We start from the raw sequence: 21,227 nt of genomic DNA on the forward strand, positions 1-21,227 counted from the left end.
GTAAAATTTAATAAAATCTTTTTCTGGCAATTGAAAGTCCTTCAACTTGTAGTTTAAAGGAGAGGCCAAATCAATGACAAGAATCTGCTATCATAAAAATGTACATAAAATCATCATTGAAAACTGGTAAACAATGAACAAATAAATAAATAAATATGAATAAAATTCAATACATAAAGTCATACATAATGACGTGTCTGACAAACACATCTTCTCCACAGCAGATCCGATTTCTAAATACACAAGAGTTGTCAATAACCAAATGTCTAAATTATAAAGAAAAAAAATCGGTGCATCGATTATCTAAACAGAAAGTGATGATGTTTTTTTAAGTGAAAGTAATCAGAGTTTTACCAAGCACTCCTCGTGTATGTGTAGGAATGGGTACGATATTTAAATTGATGACTTCTGATTTTACTAAGGTGAATTTTGTAAAAAAGTTAAATTTAAGTTAGATGTTTAGAATATAAGATTGAGTTGGACTAAGTCAAAATTTAGATTGAAAAATATATAGTTTAATAAAAATTAATATTATTATATGACATTATGGATAATTAGAATAATAATCAAATTCATTAAATCGGATCAAATGTATATTTTGTTTTAAGAGATAAATTGAGTTTTAGGTCGGATAAAATCATTCTAAATTCGGATCAAATAAAATTTTAGGTGAAAGAATTATTTTATCGATTTAAATTGGCCGAAAACTCAAACTATACTCATCCCTGGTATGTGTAAATCAATTATTAGTATTGAATTATTTATATAAATTTTAATAATTAGAGTTAGTTTTAATATAGTTGTATTTTCACGTAATTTTAAAATCAAGAAACAGAAATAGATGTCCACGTGTGATGTACTTTATGGGCCTCTAATCTACCAAACCATAAGGATATTTCTATATATTTGCTCCACAAAGCCTGCCTTTTTAAAATTTTATTAGACCCCTTTCATCTTTGCTTAAAATTTTAGTTGTTATTAATATTTCTTACTAAATAAATATAAATGATTCCTAATTCCATGACTACCAGTCTATAAAAAAGCATTCCCTTGGATGGTTAAGTTCTCCGAAAAATAAAACCTCCCTGCTCTTACGGTTCAACTCCCCATAGCCTTCGAATTTCCCATTAATTTTTCCAGAAAAATTGAGTCATCAGTTTCCAGAGAGCCAAGCAGAACTATAAACTTTTCAAATTTCTTTCGGTACTTAAGCATTGAATGCCTTGAAAACTTTTGTGTAAATGGATTCGTTCGTTTTCGATAACGTGAAAGCAGAGAAAGCCAAGGCGATGAAGAGGTACAATCGGCTTCGAAGCTTAGCGAAGGCGTTTCGTTTCTTGGAATTGCTCTTGGCTTTGCTGTTTTTGGCGTGGATCTTCGAGCGCGTGCCTTCCGTCGTCAAGGTCTCCGGTGAGTTCATTTTGAAGCTCGGCGGGATCGTCGCGAGTCCGCCCTTCGTCTTCCTCGTCTGTAACGTCATCATCGTCACTCTCGTTGCAAAGTCCGGCATTTTCTTCGCCGTTAGCAATGCCGATTCCAAAATCTACGAGGAAATCACCAAAATCGCTGAGAATCGCTCCAAATCGGAGTCTCAAAACGAGATTGTGTATCAAGACAAGGAGATCATCTCTGAAGTAAACACAAATACTCTCAGATGCAAGGAAACGGAGCCGGAGTCGGACTCCGATCCTGAGATGGATGGCCCGAGAGTCTATGGAAGGAGCAAGTCGGAGAAGTTGCCGATAAGAAAAACGGAGGAAGAAGTGACGAGGGAACTACGACGGTCGAAGACAGAAAAGTCCCGGAAAATTGAAAATATCGACGATGAATTGTTCCCGGAAGATGAGTTGAGTAACGAAGAGTTTCAACGAACGATCGAAGATTTTATCGCTAAACAGCTGAGGTTTCGCCGAGAAGAATCTATGTCTATTGTTCTCCAATGTTCAAACTCTGAAAAAATAATTTTACCTTCTCAGTAAATTTTAACCACAAAAAAATAAAGAAAAAAACATTGTTTATTACTGTTTCATTTTTTTCAACTTTGGAAAGAGAAAGCGAACAGACTAGTTATGGTATGGTTGTACAGTGCTAAAACGAAAATGGAGTAATTTGCATGTTCAGCGCTCTTGGTAGGGTTTTTACGTTTAAAATGAAATTTGATCCTAGGAATAAAAAATAAACTGGTTATTTTAAATTATAGTATTTTAGGGTAAGATATATAAATAGTCCCCAAACTTTTAGGGTGCTTACATTTTAGTCACCTAACTTTTAAAACTTACAATACAATAATCGAATTTTTAGTTTGTTTTCAGTAAGGTCATTATCATTACCTCCGGTTAGTTTTAGCTAACATGACATTTAACTCCAATTAACCCCTCTTCTTCTTATTATTCTCTCACTCTACCTCCGGTTAACGGTGGCTTACACCGCCATCACCAGCGTCACCAATGTCGCCTCCTGATCTCACTTCGACCCTCATTTCATACTCACTGTCCATCGTTCATCCTAAATCGTGAGGAGACCGTGCGAACACCCATCCCCGATGTCCATTGTCAGTTGCCAGTAACCATCACCACTAGTACCAGTAGAAGAAACGCCCCATTCCGACCAAAACCTCACTATACACTTGTCGAGACTTACCTCTGTTCGTTGGGGACGAGATTTTGGGGAGAGTGACCCAAATCTCGTCCCCAACACCACTTTTATGTTTTCATTATTTTTGGATGATTGGTTGTTTGCCACATCGCCACCACCGTTTGAGACCTCGCATCGTTCCGACCAACCCAGTCAGTGTTGCCTCTTGGCGTCATCCCTCCTTCGTCTACCTTTGGCTAAGAAGAAGGAGAAGAATGAGAAGAAGAAGAAGGGGGTTAGCGGGAATTAAGTGTCATGTCAGCTAAAATTAATGAGAGGTAATGATAAGGACCTTATTAAAAACGAACTAAAAGTTTAATGATTGTATTGTAAGTTTTAAAAGTTGGGTGACCAAAATGCAAGCGCTCTAAAATTTAACGGGAGTAATTTGCTTGTTCGGTGCTTATGGTAGGGTTTTTACCTTTAAAATGAAATTTGATCCTAAGAATAAAAAACAAACCGGCTATTTTTTTTTTTTGGTGAATAAGGAAACAGAACTAAAACCTAATTAATACTTAAATTCTCCTCTTCCTGGAGCAATGTTTTTATTTCGTCTGATGGAGATGTGTAGACATTGCATCTTCCATCCCGTCCGAGCAAGCTTTTTCATTCTATCTGCAACCTTATTGCCTTCTCTCAGTACACGTTCCAATTTCACTTCCCAGTTTCTCTTGACTATCCCACTAATATGTTGATGCAATGTGTTTGCATGCAACATTCCCTCTATGCAGCGTGTTGATTACTTCTAAACCATCGATTTCGAGAATAATCTTACGCGCACCTGTATTCCATGCCCCTGATAAGCCTTCAAGCACACCCCATAATTCAGCTTCTAGCGCCGTATATGTGCCTAAGAATTTGGAGAAACCTGTCCACTAACGTCCTTTCTCAATCATCTGGTTCTTTTAAATTATTGTATTTTTATTATAAATAAAAACTGAAACTAAAGGTAAAAAGTTAACAATGCTTATATCTTGATAAATTTAACTTTATTTAATTCCAAATTTAATTTATGATCCAACTATTAGTATTCAATGAAAACAAATGTCTCATGTCAAGGTCGATGGAAATTCATTTTTCGTGTCGTAATTAGTTTTGAATTGAATCATTAATAACTTCAATTATAAGATGATATTTTAATATGATTACATCATTCATTTAAACCAAACTTAAGTACACTATCCTGCTTTTGTTACTTAAGGCACATTACAATCATTAGGTAATACAAACAAATTTGTTTCTGATGATTTAAAACTCGAAAGTTTGGATTTTTAAGACTGATTGTCAGTCTAATCATTCACCCAAGCTTCCTGTTACTGTGTAAGTGCAGATTAAGCACTGTCCCACTAACATCTTCCTTAAGCAACAGAATTTAGTGCCTAAAGCATCAATCATCATCCAATAATTTTCAAATCAAGAGCCTTGTATTATTTACTTTCCCTCCACCTTTTGTTACCTTTTCCTTTATATGGCCAACCATAGTTAATTCCACCAATAAAAACAACTGCCAGTGGTTGAATTTTGCTAATTTCATTAGATATTAAAGTGGGATTTTTAACCAGAATTATGGCATGATTTTTTTTATTACTTTCGTTGCAATTAAAACTTGCATTACATTATTGAAAGAGGGGGAAAGAGAACCTGAACAACATATTGACACTTCTGGAGCAGAATTTGTTACAATAAAACACTTTGCTTTGCACCCTTTTCTTTTTCTTCAACTCTTACATGTTTCTTTTCTTTTGTCCAGAAGTGTCAAAAGAAGGTTTCTACTTTCTAGGGGTTTTTTTTATTAGTGAGTCAAATGTGACGGGTGTTTTAGGAAGTTAAATTTAAAACGTAGAAATATAAAATTAGATCATTTATAAAAGATACACAAAAATACCTGAATTATGTAACAATTTAATTTTTTTTTAAAATACAATCGATCCCAACATACCCTTTAAGCAATCCCAGCTGGCCACATACATTGCCTTTTGTAAAAGCATGTATTCTTTCATTTACATTTCAACACCTTGCATTATAGGTTTAAAAATTACATTGAATTGAATTCATCTAATAGTTTCAGTGATTAAAAGGAATATTGTTTTTCTTAAAGGTCATGAGTTTGAGCAGTTGTGTATGTAGGATGTGTATGACTATATACATTGTCAATGACTAAGAAAAAAATATGAACATATATTACATTGTAATCATATCAGAGTATTAAAAAAATTCATTTAATTTTTTCATGCTTTCTTTTATACAATCTTGAGACATAATTCATTTCTAATCAAAGACAATATCGAGTATTAAGAATTTAATTGACTGTCTAGAAAAATGACATTTTAGATTTTTTTCTTCAAAAGAATAAAGAAATCCTTCAATAACAAATATATATATCCAAGGTGAATCATATTACCAATATGCTTTGTCAAAATTACAGTGTACTAACACATATCCCTCGAGAGTTATAAAGGATGAAAAGAAAAGATATTCAAACATTTGATCAAGAACAATACCTATTATATTAAAAATTGGACTGATTATTTGAAGGATGTCTATTCATAAATTTCTTCTAAAGGAATCGGAAAAATCCCTCGACACTAACAAATAAATGAGTTAAAAATACCACCAAAAAAAGCTACTAATTAATCCTTAAAAAAAATTATTAATTGAGCTCAAAAATATTCTCCAAATCCACTTTTTTAATTAACTTAATTAATTTAAACAAGAAAGCGGGGACAAACTTAGGTAATTTTTTTAATCATTTCTAAATGAAGAAGGCAAAGACAATTTTAGGTTTCATCTTTGTTCCACAATGGCAATTAATATTTATTGTGGGGTGCTCCATGTTTTAGTGATGTTTGCCTTTGCCCACTTTAATTTAATTTTAATTGAGGTGCTTTAATGACAATAGGAGAAGGCATATATTCCTTCAATTTAGCAGCATTGGGCAATTATTCCTAAAGTTGAAAAAAGAGGTCTCACACTATCACCTATTACCACTTTACCAGAATAATATTCTTCTTCTTCTTTCAAAAGCTAAACTAACTGTTGATTGATGTGCACATCCATGCAAATTTCAAATTTAACCTCAACCTAAATAATGTGGATTCTTTTAGCTAAATTTTGTTTTCTATATACAAAAACATGAGAAACTAAGATTAATAAATTCATTTGAAACTTGGCCTAATTATTATTATTTTTGTAAAACAATGCATTGTTAGAATTAAAGTTTATATTAAGAGGGGAGGTGTTTCGTTCACATTGAATGTTGAACAATTTGTTGATATCTTTTCATTGTGAGATTGATCAAAATTTCGAATGATCGGATGGTGTACTTTTAAGGAAGTATTGTGATTGTATCGCTATGATTCTCTCTCTTTTATCCTGTGGTAGGTCTAGGAGAATGCCTTTGAAAAGGAGGGCACGGTCAAAAATCATGCAAGACAGAGAATGTTTACCGTGATCTAATTGAAAAATTGACAATAATAATAACCAAATTATAAAATTGATGAAGTTTAAAAGACTTGATGGTGTAATTGGAGAGAAAATGTCATATTGGACCTAAACCTATACCCTTTGAGGGCAATGGCGTGTAAGTCATGGTACCACTAAGTTATTTTGGATCTTATTTTCAATAATCATCATTATTTAATCGCTTTCTATCTACGTTAGAAGGAATAAGCCATCATCGATGATTATTATAAAATATTTTTTTGTCTACATCATTAAGAATAGTAAATCATCTCGAACCCCAAATCTTACTCGTACATCAACACTATTTATGCACAAATGGTCACTTGCTCACTAATTTGTCGACCTTCGAAATCATTTTTCTTTTAAATTTCTGGAGAAGGTAACGTTGAATTTGTCTTTTCCAAATAACATCAATATGTCGTTGAAGTAAAATAAAAAAGGTGGTTCAGCTAAAAAAAATATAGTCTTTGTTTCGTTTGTTATAATATATGTTCTACATTTGTGCAACGCAAAGTGAAACCACATATTGTCTAAAATGTCCATTTTCTTCTGTGCCAATGGTCTGAAATTACCAACACTCTATACTAAAGATTTGCAAGACCTTCATGATTCCTTTTCCCTTACTGGTCTCTTGTTACTTTTTTTCCCTGTATGGGGAAGTACACATCCAAATCACCCTGATTTTTTCGTTTACAATTATCATTCCCAAAATTTACAATTGAGCAGGGGGGAAAAAGAATTCAAACTTGAATCATCAAAATTCAAAGCATTGTACAGTTTCTTCATTACTGAAAATCGAAACAGATATGCAGGATGCTTGGAATACCCCCAGAGCTAGCAATCATGGGAAAGAAAACAAAATAAGCGTACACATGTACAGCAAACACCCACACAGTTCAAATTTGTAGTCCAATTCTCTTTTACCCATGCATCGAAAGATCACATGGGGAGTCTCAATCTTTGTTGTCTTTGACAAGAAAACTATTACAGTATCCCTAATGGAGATTGTGCCCATTCTCATGCGTGCCGTTTGTCTTGCAAATTCTCTTCAAGGCCCCCACTATCACAAAAGAGAGGGGAACTGAGTTGCATGGTAATGAGTTCCTGTTAATTTGTGTGGAAGCATTTATATTTGCAGGACTTTGAATTGAGTAAAAAGTTGGGGTTTGATGGGATTTAAATGAGTATATATATATACACAGACTGCCTTGTGAAAATAGAACTATTAAAGGCAAAATTAGAGGGTTCGCAGGGTCTAGCGTTGTCAGCTACATGTGTAAGGCAATTTAAGACTTGGGGTGTCTGGTTTAGTCTGCCTGGGGACTATATTGAATGTTGCCTTTGCGTTATTGAATAGCATCTCCAATGCCTTTTCTAATGTTTTTACCCATCTTCTGTCTGATAATTGATTTATATATCATATAATATCATGCATGCATGCATGTAATTTATGTGTATATATATATATGCTTGTGTCGCCTGAAATGCTAAACAAAAAACTTAATTCTTGTTTTTCCAATTATTTTAATTTACATCTCAAGTACTTAATCTTTGTTATTATTTTTTTCTTAGATATCTTGTTTTTACTTACACTCAAGTTTGAGTTAATTCAAATAAAAAATTAATGACTCTGCATTGATGCAGAACAATTGTGTATATTAATTTAAGATTTTAAAACATTATAGTTTTTAAAATTAGAATAAATAATTAAAATATATATATCTTGATCCATCGAATCGGTTTTGGAGAGAATTTTTTTTAATATCAGATTAGGGAGAGATTAATTTCTCTCACTTGACCTGTTTAAAATTTGACAACTATCTTGATGGATAAAATATTTTTTTTCATCACATATGAATAGAGAAATTACCTAATTTTTAGAGAAGAGTTTTAATTTTTCATATTCACACCCCATTGAATGTGAATTAATATTGAAACTCTGAAGCTCACTCAAGCTTGGGAGAATGGTATGACCAATTTACAAATCCAATCCGATAGTATGGAGGCTCTGAAGCTCACTCAAGCTCCGTTGGCGTCTTCGAGCCCGATCCCCCTGGTTCGTTATATTGATAATTTGAAGAAGAAGGTTTCGTCGATAAGCTTCAAATGGGTGCCGCGGGAAGCAAACAAACCGGCTGATATGCTTGCTGAGATTGCTGATCACTCTCAGATTGCCACTGTTGTTCTTCATGTTATCCCTACTGTTGTGCTTCCTTTGTTGAGAAGAGATATCCTTGGACCTCCATATTTAAAGTCTAAACATTAGTTAGGTTGTCTTCTATTATCATTCAAATATATATATATATATATATATATATATATATATATATATATATATATATTCAAACTCTTAAGATACACACTCCACCTATTAATAATAAAACTCTTAATATTCACATTCCATCAACGTAAATTAATGTTAAAATATATCTCTTTGAACGCTTAATCCACTAAATACATAAAATTATTCAAGAACGTCAATTTAAGAGAATTTGTTATATATATATATACAGTAAACTTCTGTATCTTTTGGTGAAATAAGATATTCTCTATGTTTGTTTCTCTCACGTTGAAAGAGATGAGGAAAATAATGCATAGAAAATTATTATTTCAAACTTCTGCTACTCCCTAATAATAGCATGCCTGTCATTAGAAGCTTCACTATATTACTTAAGCAAAAAGACAGGAGAGACACCCAAAAATCTAGGATAACTTACATAAATTTATTGTCGGGTAATTAAGGGTTAGGTATGTTTGGTGTTGTCCCTACTTGCTTGTTAACATTTCTTTATAATCTGGAGAAAATCATATTGATCATCTGCTACCTGAGTCGATCCGGCCAAAAGTGTTCCATTTTGTATCCAGAAAATGTGCAGTAAGCTGATTCGTTTGATTATCTTTAAAGCTCTTACCAGTTTCTCTTTCCATCGTTCTTTTTTCACTTATAATTGTATCCACAAGTATGAAGGTTTGACTATCGGACGTGAAAGAACTTGTGCACTAAACTAAATACTAGCCATTAACAATGATATTTTGGTAGGTCCAGGCGGCCCACGCATTGTAAAAAGGAAGAGGTAATGGGCCGATCAGATTATTAAGGGGTTTAGATTTTTAGACTAATGTTGTCGAATGGCCTGATAACATTCGCTCGTTTTTGGTCTCAACTATGCTCGTATGAAATTTAAATTTAAAATGTATCGTATTAAATCATTAATAATAATAAAGTAAATAGAAAAGTGTATTTTAATGTATTTATATATTTAAATTCTTGAGTCTTGATGTTGAAATCTCCAATCTTATGATGTTTGATGTTTTAAATTAACACTCAATTTTTTTTTTTAAAATATTTTTATTGCTATGACTTATGAAGATGATTTAGGAAAAAATAACTATTTATAAATTGAGAACAATAACCTTGAAAATAACATAGTATATCAATCTTAAATTTTAATCAGCTCGTTATTAATTTAAAATTCATTACTTGAATATTTATTTATAAGTAACTCATGTTTTATTTAATTATTTAAATTTAATTAATCCTAACCGTATTAAATTATCTTAGAATAAATTAATTTTATTTATTTATTATATATATCATGCTAATAGAATTTAACATGAAAAATTACTTGTTGGGGATATGCTTTACAGCAGGAGTATCCTTTTCCTCTTACAGGTGGTTAAGGTTTCATTATTTTGTTCGACTTCTTATTCAGCAAAACCCAGAAAGAAAATTGTTAATGTGTCAGCTTCGGTTTTTAATTTATGGATGTTAATAATTGCACAAAAAAAATCTATAAAAACTCTTGACAAATTCTATTATTTAATTTGCAATAAGAAACAGCGACCACAAATAGTTAAAAGCAATATGCATGCATGACATCACTCTTGATTGGATATTACAGTGTGCGTAGCGCAGTTCATTTCTACCACACAAACTGACGATTGATCTAACGATGAAAGAAAGGACACTGACGAGTACGATGATGATGATCAAACTTTTATAAGCGAAACGATGACATTGACAAACTCAGTCTTCTCCTTGGACATGCGATCAGCAATGATTTCTCTGTACCTTTGGAACACTTGATCGACGATGGCTTCACCAAAGTGGCTGACAATTAATGGCTCCGCCACAGCTCTCATGCACTTGGCGACGTTGTACCCTCCATCTTTGAATGCATCAGACAAGTCGATTTCGTTCTGATAAGCGTTCCAATTTACTTCGTTCCAATCGGTCGATGCTGAACGACCCTTCTTTCAAAACCTCATATTTAACCTCTACCTGAGATGGTGTGTATTGAGGGATGTTGAAGGTGTTCAGTTTCTCTTCTTCTATCACTCCCTGCTTTCATTCAAGCAGCTTTAAATTAGTAAGAGGAAAGTGTAAACGCAAATTGATTTTCAACTACATCGGCCAGTCGGTGTCAGACCAAGTGCTGGAAAATGATACATCAAAATCAGCTAATAAATGATGTATTTTTATACCTCAAGGACCATATCATTGAGAGCCATGGCTAAAAGCTCCCAAATGTAGCAACCCTCTTTGCTTGAAGGATCATCACTTCTTCTACGTAAGACAGTCAAAACCATTCGCCCTCCATCCACCAGTTCCTCCGATCTACACTTCAAAAACAAGGAAAAATCTTGCTGGAATTGCTTATAATACGCCCGGGGTACGTCCGGTGGACTTGAGCTGGCCATGTAAATGTTCCCTTTATTATTTTCCAGCCCTTCAGGAACCTGAATCACAAAACAACCCACTCATAAATTAAAATAATGATATAAATAATTGTATATGTAGTACACAGTACTCCAATAATATATATACGGAACCTGAGAGAGCCATTGGAGACTATACGAAGAGTGTACAAAATGAAGGCTGTTTTTCCTGAAAAGCCTGCCGTAGAAAGAACCAGGTACCCCGGTGAAGAAACACGGTCCAGCGTCGGCTCCAAGTTGGTTCCTCAGTTTGTTTTGGAAGACGGAGAGGGACCTGAAAATGGTGTTGAAGTCATTCCCGGGAAGATCGTTGAGAAAGACTTGATACTCGGGGGATTTTCGTCTCATCTTCCGGCGAATACTATCCACCGCTTTGATGAGTTCAGACACCGCAAACAAAGTGTTGGGTCCCGAAGAACAACCCAAATCCGCGATGGCTATTGCCACCGGATAACTGCTTCTGTATAGCTTAGTTATGGCGTCCTCTGTGATTGGCTTCGTCATCGTTATCACCTTTTGCTGTCCCCACCAGAAAAACACACACACACACACAGACAATCACATACCGTAAAAGTTACTGTCAAAAACATATTAAAGTGTTACATGTATATATATACCTGAACAAAAGAGTTGTTTGCATAGCTGGTTTCTCCAACTCCTCCATTCATGTGAAGAACTTGACCTACTTCCATGTCGATCGATCTTATCTCACTGATTACTATCTCTCAGTTTTTTTTAAAAAAAATCTCTCAAATCTTTCTTTGTGTAGTTAAGAGACGTTGCATGAGCTCCTATTTATAGACGTTGGACGAGCAAGATTGCCTTTATATATTTTAACCGCAATATTTCTTTCCTTTTCGATTTTTTTGGGACAAAAAAGTTTAATTACCAATTAAATAAGTCCAGACTATTAGAAGGATAACTACAAAATCTTATAGGCAACAACCACGTATTTGTCGAAAACCATCAAAATTCAAAACCATTTTACTTGTGTTTCTACGACCAAGAAATGTTATTTCAGGTTCATCGGATTGATTTGTCTCCATTTGATATACCAATAGATTCCCTTCAGGCCGAAACTTTTATGGATTAACTACTTTTTAAGTCCTTCAAAATTTTAAGTTAAATAAATTGAGTCATGGGTCCTCAATTTCCATTTTTTAACCATGATTATTGGTTTAAATAGTTTTTAGATTTTTTTATCAATTTCGAAATTAGGTATATCATACCCTCCTCTCAATATATAACTTTTTAAGATGGCTTAACAATTAGGGGATGGCAGGGATCTTGGACCCTAAATTGATTAAAAAATCACTTGTATCCCCTTTAACATTGAAAGTTTTTAGATAAACTAATGATGAAATTACATTTTGACTCATATAAATGATAATATTCAAATATATTTTTTATAAATTATAAATTTAAATTATTTCGCTTCCTTAAACAATTTTTTCACATACCAAGATGTGGTAGCACGGTGAAATTATAAAATCTAGTTTTTTATCTATAGGTTTATGATACATTTAATTTTTTTTAAATTTTTAATTAAAAATATTTAATAAAAATAACAAAAACAAACAAAATAATATTTAATATTCTACTATTAAATGATGAATTTATTTTTAATTTAAAATTTAGTTAATAAATAAACATTAAGGGTTAAGTGAAATTTTCATCAAAGTGTGAACATTTTCACGCCATAGAGGGTAAATGATTTTTTGTTCAACACATCAAGAGGTTTTAATACTTTTCCCAAAACCTTTCTATCGAATTCATTAATGTTTATCAATAAAATCTTGGTTTCCAAAATTATTCCTTTTACTTTATTTTCTTTAAATCTTTTCTCGTCTTTAATATAAAGATTGTTAAATAATAAAATAATATTATATGTGTTCAAACCATAAATATTCTTAATCAATTTATTTAAAGGTATAATTGAAAATTAATCCCTTAAACTAAATAAAATTAAAAACTAAAAAAATTATCTTATTAGATATTTAAAGATTAAAACAAGCAACTTCGGTCGTAAAGGAAATGTTGTTATCCCTTAAGGTTCCATGTTCGAGCACCGTAAATATTAATAGAATGAGCGTTCAATATCAAACGATTAAAATTTTTCTTTGAACATATATTATCTTATATATATAGTCCAAATTAATAAAAATAAATAAAATAAAAAATCATTTTTTTATCATTAGTTTAGTTAATATATCTTTTCTTTGTTCACGAAGATGACCAAAATGCTTGGACTTTCTAGCATGTCATAAAGCATTCGTCATGGTAGAAACGTTATTTAAATGACGTACTCCATATAATTTTGATTTGCATAATCATAAACTTAGTCATCATAAATATTATACTTAATTTATAAATTATTGTCGAATAAATCTACAATGTATCACTAGTTAATACTAAATAATATTATTTTAGCTCTAATCAATATCGGTTCTTAAGATAAATTTTTTATTTTTCTTATAAAAAAAAATTAATTATTATTTAAAATGTTAATTAGTTTTTAGTTTCATAAATAAAATTAAATGATTAAATATTAATTGATTCGACACCGTTAACATTACGACATATCAAGAGACTGTAAGTTCAAATACGTGTAAATATTGTTATCTCCAATTTAATGATTGATGGTTATGAGTAATTTAAGTTTTGTATTCAGACACAAACCAGGCTATCTCAAATGTTAAAGAATTGTTATTTTTTTAGTCCCCAAGTAAGAGTATCATGAATGTCAGGGATGTAAGTGTTCAATATCCAGTAATTGAGAGTTATCAGCAAGGTTGATGAAATGCTTTTTTCTCTCTTCCGAACTTTATCTATCGAAAACTATTCATCAACTTCAGTTTATCTACTCTCTATTTTTTTCACAAAATAATTGAGCACAATTCTCCATTTAAATTAAAAGAGATAAATTATTTATAATCATCGTAACCCAAGTTTTATCTTCTACCAAATTTTACAAATAAAAGCTAACACACCAGAAGTCTCGTAGCTCAAAACTTCCATTTAAATCGAAGAAAGATTTTTCCTACTCACTACTAATTTTTCCTAATTGTGATTGAATTTTAACCAAACCCTTGCTTACGTGTTCTTTAACCCTTATAATTAGATATGCTCGTGACTCAGTTAATATTAAAATAATAAATGTGATGGAAACAAAGGTTTAACGTAAGAACAATGGAACTAAAATAATAATAATATATATAGTTGATTGATATAAGGAAAAACTATTTTATAATTATATTTCATTCTTAACATATGCGCTGGACAAAATTGAATTTTGAATATATTTTATTTTATAATTTTAATTTTTTACGTAATATGTATAAATTACTTAAACCCTAAATAAAGCCATAGTATTAAAAATTGACCCCTGAAAAAAATAATTATTCTAGTATCTATTTTAATTTTAGAGCATTTTAAACTAAATGTTTTATTTTAGAGAAAAAAATCTCTATTTTGGAGATTTGGTCGTTTGCTGGTTAACAGTTTTCATTCACTGATAGATCTTTTTACCTTAAAACAATATGTTAGAGGCCAAAATATTAAAAAGAATGAGTCAAAGTGATAATTTTATTAAACGATAGAAATACGTTTTTTATCATTATACCTAAATCAAAAGATGTGGTATACCAAAATACATTTTTTTGGTAAATAAGTTTTTGAAGATCTTTTAACTTATTTGAGCATAAATAGCTAATTGGTAGTCAAACTCTCTATTTTTAGTGTTTGATAAACACCTTTTTGAAAGAACTGATTGTACAAAATAAGCTGAAAATGAAAATGCTGGAAAATCCAACGGTTTAGGAGAGCTGATTGTAAAATAAGATGTTAAATGATATATTTGACTTTATTATTTCCATAATAACATCCTCACCATAAAACATCATTATTTCCATCCATGAATTAGTGAAAAAAAAATTATTCTATTTTTTAGTTGTAGATTCTCAAATATATTTTGATTAAGAAAATATAACAAAACATGAAAATAAAAAATAAATGTATTGTTGATATTTTATACAATGTTAATAATATGTATCAATCTCACAATGTTAATATTTGTAAATATTAAATTTAAAAAATATATTTAAAATTTTAAAAAATATTCACTAAATTTCTTAAGGAATTTTTAATTCATTGTCAAAAACATTTTATCTTAATAATTTCACTCCAATAAAAACTAAAGTATTATAAAACATAAATGCACTTAGCAACTAAATGTATCATACCCTTATTTATCATTTTACTCATATCGGCTATCAACTAAATTTTACAAAATACTTCTATATAAACAATTAATCAAAAAAATTCTCAAATTAACTAATCAAATAATTTTATATAAATTTTCTCAGCTACTAAGAATCCAATATTACCCCATGAACTGAAAATTCGTAGCCTGGATTGTTATAAAGTACTATTTAATCGACTTGTTTAAATAGCTTAAATTAATTAGTCTTTATCTAATAAAAATAAATATGAACTTTATAGCTACAAATTTAGAAAACCAAATATACATTTCAAAAAGCCATAATCAAATGTTGGGATTAAGTATTTGTACAATATCTATATAATATTTGTATATATAACTTAATTAAATGTGATGTTTTTTCATTTTTCTTTATAGTTAAAAAATTAAAAGAGTTATCGGCAACAACCACAAATTTGTCGGAAACCATCAAAATTCAAAACCATTTTACTTACGTTTCTACGAATTAAAACATCATGCTAAGAAATATTATTTCAGATTCATCGGATTGATTTGTCTCCATTCGAACTACCAATAGGTTCCATTCATGCATGTTCCATTAAACACATTTGGGCAACCCAAATTTGTTGGATTAACTACTTTTTAGGTCCTCCAAGTTTTAAAATTAGATAAATTGAATCGTGGTCCTTCAATTTTTGTTTTTTTACCGCAATTATTGGTTTAAATAGTTTTTAGTTTCTATCAATTTAAAATTGAGAAAATCGCCTCAGTGACCAAAAAAAAGTTATAATATACGATTTTAACCAACTTTTTTTGGATTTGCCAAAATGACCAACAAAATCACAACGCGAAATAAAAATCGCAACGCGATCCCCAGAATCGCAAATCAGTTTCCAAAATCGCAACGCGATTCTTGAAAATCGCAATGCGATAGTACAAATTCGCATTGCGATTTTCCAAAATCGCAACGCGAATATGAAAATCGCAACGCGAACACATAAATCGCAACGCGTATCCGTAAATCGCAACGTGTATCCGTATATCGCAACGCGTATCCGTAAATCGCAATGCGTATCCGTATATCGCAACGCGTATCCGTAAATCGCAACGATAATCCGTAAATCGCAACGAGAATCTGTAAATCGCAACGATAATCCGTAAATCGCAACGATAATCCGTAAATCGCAACGAGAATCTGTAAATCGCAACGATAATCCGTAAATCGCAACGAGAATCTGTAAATCACAACACTGAAATTTTGGGTATATAACACTGAAATCATAAACTAAATCCCTAAATCGCAACTCATTCCATCTCCATCTATCACTCTCTCCGGCGACATCCGTTCCTATATCCAACGACATCCTTCCCAATCCGGCAACAGGTTTTAGTTTCGCAGCTCGTCTGTTTAGTAAATTAATTTACAACCATGAAATCATCTAATGTTGATCATGTTTGGATAGATTTGTGTTTTGGAGGGTCATGGGATAATGTTCATGGTGTTTTACAATATATGCCTTTACCCATGAATCTTCAACTAAAATTGTCTTTACAAAAGTTAACTTATGAAACTCTAATGCTACGTGTTTCAAATAAATTGAATTTAGAGCCCCTAAGTGGATTTAGGCTATCTTATCAGAGAAATGGTAAAGTTTATTTGTTAACCGACAATGAAGATGTTGAACGATTCATTGCTTACATTAGTGTTTCACAAGATGATGTTACATTGTATGTTGTTGAACCTAGAAGTAGTATTGTTGGGTCAGTAGCGGGTAGTAATCAACTAAGTTTTTCTCAAAACCCACAACCTTTCTCTAATCCAAATCCCAATCAACTTTCAGCACCAAATTCCGGTTTTCGTATTGACCAGTTAGACGATGATGAGCCAACAGAAAAAATTGTGAGTACTAGTCAGTATTCGAAATTTGGTCTTGGTCAATATCCGGACTTTGATATTGGTCAATACACGGATTTTGATGATGTTTCAGAAGAAGAAACAGACCCTGCGTGTAATGATTTTGATATTGGTCAATACCCGAATTTTGATGATGAAACAGCCGTTGCCGAAGAATGTATTGTTGATGATAATGAGGAGGAAGTTACGACTGTGAATGAACATGTTGAACATCCATTCTGTAATTCATATAATCCTGAAGAAGAAAAAGAAGAAGAAAAAATCCCCGAAGAAAAGAAAATGCCACGGGCGTATAACTGGAATATGCCAGAATTACTTCAGATACCGGAAGAAGAGTTGGTAAAGAAAGCAGTTGATTGTTACACAAAAGTTATTCGTATCAAGAAAGATGATTGTTTTGATACAAAGGAAGACTTGAAGATAGCTTTGTATACGAAATGTGTGGAAGATGGCTATCAACTAAAAGTTAACAAATCAAGCAAAGATCGTTTCGAAACAAGGTGTATGATTGACAAAAACTGTATGTGGCGAATGATTGCAAAGAGAATAAAAGATTGCGAAATGTTTCAAGTTAGGACTTTTATTGATAATGTAACCCCCTAAACCCGGCCTATGCGTTTCGACTAAGTCTAGTGGATCACATTATGATTATTAAAGACATTTTTCGAAACCGTTATTCCATCAATATAAAATCACATTATAAATAACATGAAATTATAAACAAATTATACTATCAAAATCCAACTCGTAAATATAGTACCAATAAATAATAATTTAATTTAAAACACGTCTTCAAATTCAATATCACAATAAACCGAGCAGTATTAGCAAAAGAGTTATCATTATAAAATACGATATTTTAAAATAAGGTCCATGTCACCAAAATAAAGTCAACTTGCCAGATAAAAACATTACAATTTGATTTACTTCAAGAGATATGTTGATCCTCCAAGTGCTCGAACCAAGGTATCTAACCAACAGTATCTGAAAGGGGAAAACATTTTCAAAAGGTGAGCTAGGCTCAGTGTGTCCCAACATTTCCATAAAATCACAATAGGTACAAATCATAGTCCAGTAATCTCACAAATTCGTAAAAGAGATTAACTTTTTGAAAATCATAGTTTAAACCCTTTTCTGGTACACCATCAGTAGTTCCCAAAAGTATTTTCCATATAGCTTACTTTATGCACATAGCAAAAAGAAAGCCGACTTAAGGATAGGCTATGAAGCTTGTATCCTTAAGCCCAAGTCAATAAGTCCATATAGCTTACCCTAAGCACACAGCAAAGGAAAGCCGACCTAATGAAACATCTTGGGGCCCTCAAGAGTCATATTAGGCCCAGTTAGCTTGATCAGAGCTATTCCATCGTATTTCAATTCCAAAATTCAATTGCACCGTGACATAAATTCCATAAATCCAAAAACATGGTAATCATATACCATTTCAAAACAAAAATTAGATAGCATCCATATTCCATAAATTGTCACATTAAATTGGTGCATCCATAAAACAATAGCCAATGAATTCGGTGTACCACATATTAAAACCAATAAAACAGTTCAATAATAAGTAGGGAACACACCTCGACAATAGGTTCAAATAGCAAATTTACTGATTGTTGGTTTCACCACGCTCTGCTACAATTTTCGAACGGGTGAATACTGGCACACGTGGTTTAACTGATCTAGAAGAGCTGGGTAGAGCTGTCGAACGATCCGGAGAGTCTCTTGTACCTTCAAACAATAATAATCTATCAGTCTCAAATCCTATTTAATTGTTCAAAGCTAGTCTTCTTAAGTATATAAGCATTTTTCGAGTTTGACTATCAATTTGGGGTATTTCGAGTCTGAATTTGGCCAAACGGATTGCGGAAACGGAATCAGGACGTCGAAAAATATAAAGTATGACTTTTTGGAAATTCAGATTCTTGGTCAAAGTCAAAGTCAACCACTTTGACCGTCGATTTGGAGACCTTCGGGTTTGAATTTGGCGAAACGGACTGCGGAAATGGATTTGGCACGTCGAAAACTATCAGGATAGGTATACTCGGAAAAGATTTACGGTCGTTTAAGGGTCGGTCAAAGCCATTTTAAGTTTTAGTCAAAGAAAGTCAACGGTCAACGGTCACGGTCAACGGTCACGGTCAACGGTCGGGTCGGGTCAACAGTCGGGTCGGGTCAACAGTCGGGTCGGGTCAACCCGGTTCAGACCGGTCAAACCGGTTCAGACCGATCAAACCGGTTCGAACCGGTTTAAAACTGGTCAAACCGGTTTTCCAGCAGCTCACTCTCCCTGCGGCGGCGCGTGCGGCGCGTGAACAGTGCCACGGTGTCGGAAAATTCCTGGAAAAATTTCTAAAAATTATTTTGAGCGATTTCGAGATACTTACAACGATCGGTTCAAATTTTTGAACGGCGGAGAGCTCGTATTTCAACTCGGCCGAATCTTTGACTGCTCCACCTCCTCACGCGCCGCCGTCGACGGCGAACAAGGTTGACACAGGCGGACTCGCAACGACACAAGGAACACGATGGTGCAGGAGGTGTCGTAAACGGAACAACGATCGGCGGTGAATTTAAGTTTTTCCCGGCGATAGAGCTAAAAAAAACGACGATGCTTTGACTGAAAATTCCCGACGTTTGGCAGCGTTTCACTTCAATTAATTTGAATGGTTTGTTCCTCGCTTGATGATGAACACAACGGTGGTTTCAATTTTACGATTGGACGTCGAACGGCGTCGGAATCGGGCTTGGAAGTAAGGGTACGAGAGAAGGAAAATTGAGCAAATTCTCAATTGTGTTTTCTGATTTACAATCAGAAACCACGCTTAAATTATAAGCATGCCGACACTCCTTGGAGGAATTCAGGGCTTGGTTCCTGAATTTCCTTCAACTTATAAAATGGCCTATAACTTTTCATAAATTTTAGTTCAGTCATTAAATTTCACTAATTTTCACAATTAACGTCCAATTTCAATTAAATATTATTTTGTAAATATTCGGGTTGTTACAATTCTCCCCCTCTACAAGAAATTTCGTCCTCGAAATTTACCTTATGAGAATAGTTGAGGAAACTGAGCCTCCATTGACTCCAATGTCTCCCAAGTAGCTTCTGAGGGGCCTCGATTACTCCACTGAACTTTGACCATTGGAATTCGCCTATTCCGAAGAACTCTTTCATCTCTTTCTAAAATCTGAATGGGCTCCTCCTCATATGACAAATCCGGTCTCAGCTCTACTTCTTCAACCTGAATAATGTGACCTGGATCTGGACGGTATCGCCTTAACATAGACACATGTAAAACATCATGAATACGACTGAGGTGGGAAGGCAACTCAAGCTGATAAGCAACAGGTCCAACTTTCTTCAGAATACGATACGGCCCAATAAATCGTGGACTCAATTTACCCTTACGCCCGAATCTCAATACTTTCTTCCACGGTGAAACTTTTAAGAAGACCTGATCACCAACCTCAAATTGTATATCTTTCCTTCTCTGATCTGCATAAGACTTCTGCCTATCAAATGCCTCTTTCAAACGGTCACGTATCAATCTGACTGTGTCCTCCGTCTCTCGCACTAACTCAGGTCCCAACGTTTTCCTATCACGCAACTCAATCCAACAGATCGGAGTGCGACATTTACGCCCATAGAGTGCTTCATAGGGTGCCATACGAATGCTGGTCTGATAACTGTTATTGTAAGCAAATTCAGCCAAAGGCAAAAATTTCTCCCAGCTACCATGAAAATCGATTACGCAACCCCGCAACATATCCTCAAGTATCTGAATCACTCTCTCAGATTGACCATCAGTTTGTGGGTGAAAGGATGTGCTATAATCCAATCTTATTCCCAAAGCCGTATGTAGCGCCTTCCAAAATCTCGAAGTAAATCTCGGATCTCGATCAGAAATAATAGACAATGGAACACCATGCAATCTAACAATCTCTGAAATATACAATCTTGCCAGCTTGTCCAAAGTATAATTTACTCGCACAGGAATGAAGTGAGCTGACTTTGTAAGTCTGTCAACAATCACCCAAACTGAATCTTTTTTCGAAGGAGTCATAGGCAAGCTAGTAACAAAATCTATAGTAATACGCTCCCATTTCCATTCTGGAATCTTAATAGGCTGTAACAAATCTGATGGATGTTGATGTTCTGCCTTAACTTGTTGACAAGTCAAACACCTCGCTACAAAATTTGAGATGTCCTTCTTCATGCCGATCCAATGATACCTCTCTCTCAAATTCCGATACATCTTATCTCCACTGGGG

General features: G+C 33.2%; 1 protein-coding gene and 1 pseudogene across 1 annotated transcript; one reads left to right on the forward strand and one right to left on the reverse strand.

The window, feature by feature from the left end:
- The first annotated feature begins 1,087 nt into the window (after positions 1-1,087).
- Positions 1,088-9,830, forward strand: LOC120126883. The gene is made up of 3 exons (XM_039144935.1): positions 1,088-1,954; positions 6,525-6,536; positions 9,820-9,830. The coding sequence occupies exons 1-2, from the start codon at positions 1,242-1,244 to the stop codon at positions 6,529-6,531; spliced, it is 720 nt and encodes a 239-aa protein (XP_039000866.1). The 5' UTR covers positions 1,088-1,241; the 3' UTR covers positions 6,532-6,536; positions 9,820-9,830.
- A 153-nt stretch (positions 9,831-9,983) lies between these two features.
- On the reverse strand, positions 9,984-21,193 carry LOC120126931 (annotated as a pseudogene).
- Positions 21,194-21,227: the final 34 nt, after the last annotated feature.

The sequence above is a fragment of the Hibiscus syriacus genome, unplaced genomic scaffold (assembly GCF_006381635.1).
Source record: "Hibiscus syriacus cultivar Baekdansim isolate YM2019G1 unplaced genomic scaffold, ASM638163v2 tig00110462_pilon, whole genome shotgun sequence".
NCBI classification, from domain to species: Eukaryota; Viridiplantae; Streptophyta; class Magnoliopsida; order Malvales; family Malvaceae; genus Hibiscus; species Hibiscus syriacus.

Coding starts and splice junctions, on each gene's coding strand:
- LOC120126883 (XM_039144935.1), top strand. CDS start 1,242: ATGGATTCGTTCGTTTTCGATAACGTGAAAGCAGAGAAAGCCAAGGCG.